At 64.7% G+C, this 1,040-nt stretch overlaps 1 protein-coding gene across 1 annotated transcript in view; it reads left to right on the top strand.

The window, feature by feature from the left end:
• The window catches only part of NADSYN1 (NAD synthetase 1), a 41,208-nt gene that overhangs the window by 20,114 nt on the left and 20,054 nt on the right, over nt 1–1,040 (top strand). The window contains exons 10-11 of the mRNA XM_023738111.1: nt 118–338; nt 785–825. Of these exons, the coding sequence (XP_023593879.1) occupies nt 118–338; nt 785–825 (262 nt within the window). The remainder of the gene's footprint in view (nt 1–117; nt 339–784; nt 826–1,040) is intronic.

The following is a 1,040-nucleotide window of genomic DNA, read 5'->3' as shown; positions in this document are numbered from 1 at the left end:
CAGCCTCGCAGCCCCTGCTCTAGTAGGCGGACTTGCTCTTGTGCAGTGGGCACACCCCTCGACACATGGGAGTGGGGCGCACAGGAAGTCACAGCTTTTCTCTGTACTACCCCCCAGGAAGTCCTCACGGCCACCCTGGACTTAGAGGATGTCCGGAGCTACAGGGCAGAGATCTCCTCACGCAGCCTGGCGGTACGTGCTTTCATAGCCACCTGCGTAGGACGCACCTCAGCGGCCTGGCGACGTGCCCGCTGGCTGCGGGGGCCGGGGCCACGTGGGTTCAGGGCGTGGGCCGCGGCACTGAGCACGCACCAGTGCGAGAGGCAGGATGCGGGAATGTGGGAGGAGAGGTGGTGCAGCACCAGGGTGTCTGTCCGTCCTCGTCACCCTGCTAACTGGAGCCGCCTGCTGGGAGCTAGGCCCTGAGCCCTGGGGGTTCCGGATGGATAAGAGTCTTCCCTGCCCCCCGAGAAGCCCAGAGGGTGGTGGGGTGCAGGCACGTAAAGTGGCCAATGCTGTCAGTGCAGGAGCTTCCAGGTCAGCAGGGAGGGCTCCCCAGGTGGGGGGAGAGGGTTCCCCAGTTGGGAGGAGAGGGCTCCCCAGGTCGTGGGAGGAGGGCTCCCTAGGTCGGAGGGGAGGGCTCCCTAGGTTGGGGGGAAGGTTCTTCAGGTTGGGGAGGAGGGCTCCTCAGGTGGGGGGGAGGGCTTCCCAGGTCATGGGGGAGGGCCCCTCAGGTCAGGGGGGAGGACTCCGCAGGTTTGGGGGAGGGCGATGCGGCCAGCAGGTGCCAGGGCAGCCTGGGGCTGCTGGGACCCTGGATGGCAGGTGGGCGGGTTGAGGTCTGGGGGCGAGTCTGTGCCTGGCACCCCAGGCTGAACAAGCCAGTTGTGTATCTGACTCGCAGAGCTGTTGCTCGTCAGCTGGGACTCTGCGTTTTCTAGAACGTGATTACAGATGGAGCATTAGACTGAGTGGTCGCCAGGGGCAGCGATCTTGCAAACAGTGCAGAAGCGTGACTCTCAAAACAGAGCATCATACTC

This window comes from Trichechus manatus, unplaced genomic scaffold (genome assembly GCF_000243295.1).
Source record: "Trichechus manatus latirostris isolate Lorelei unplaced genomic scaffold, TriManLat1.0 scaffold00113, whole genome shotgun sequence".
Lineage (NCBI taxonomy): Eukaryota > Metazoa > Chordata > Mammalia > Sirenia > Trichechidae > Trichechus > Trichechus manatus.
Note: the sequence above shows the minus strand (reverse complement) of the source record. Positions and strands in the feature narration are given on the sequence as shown.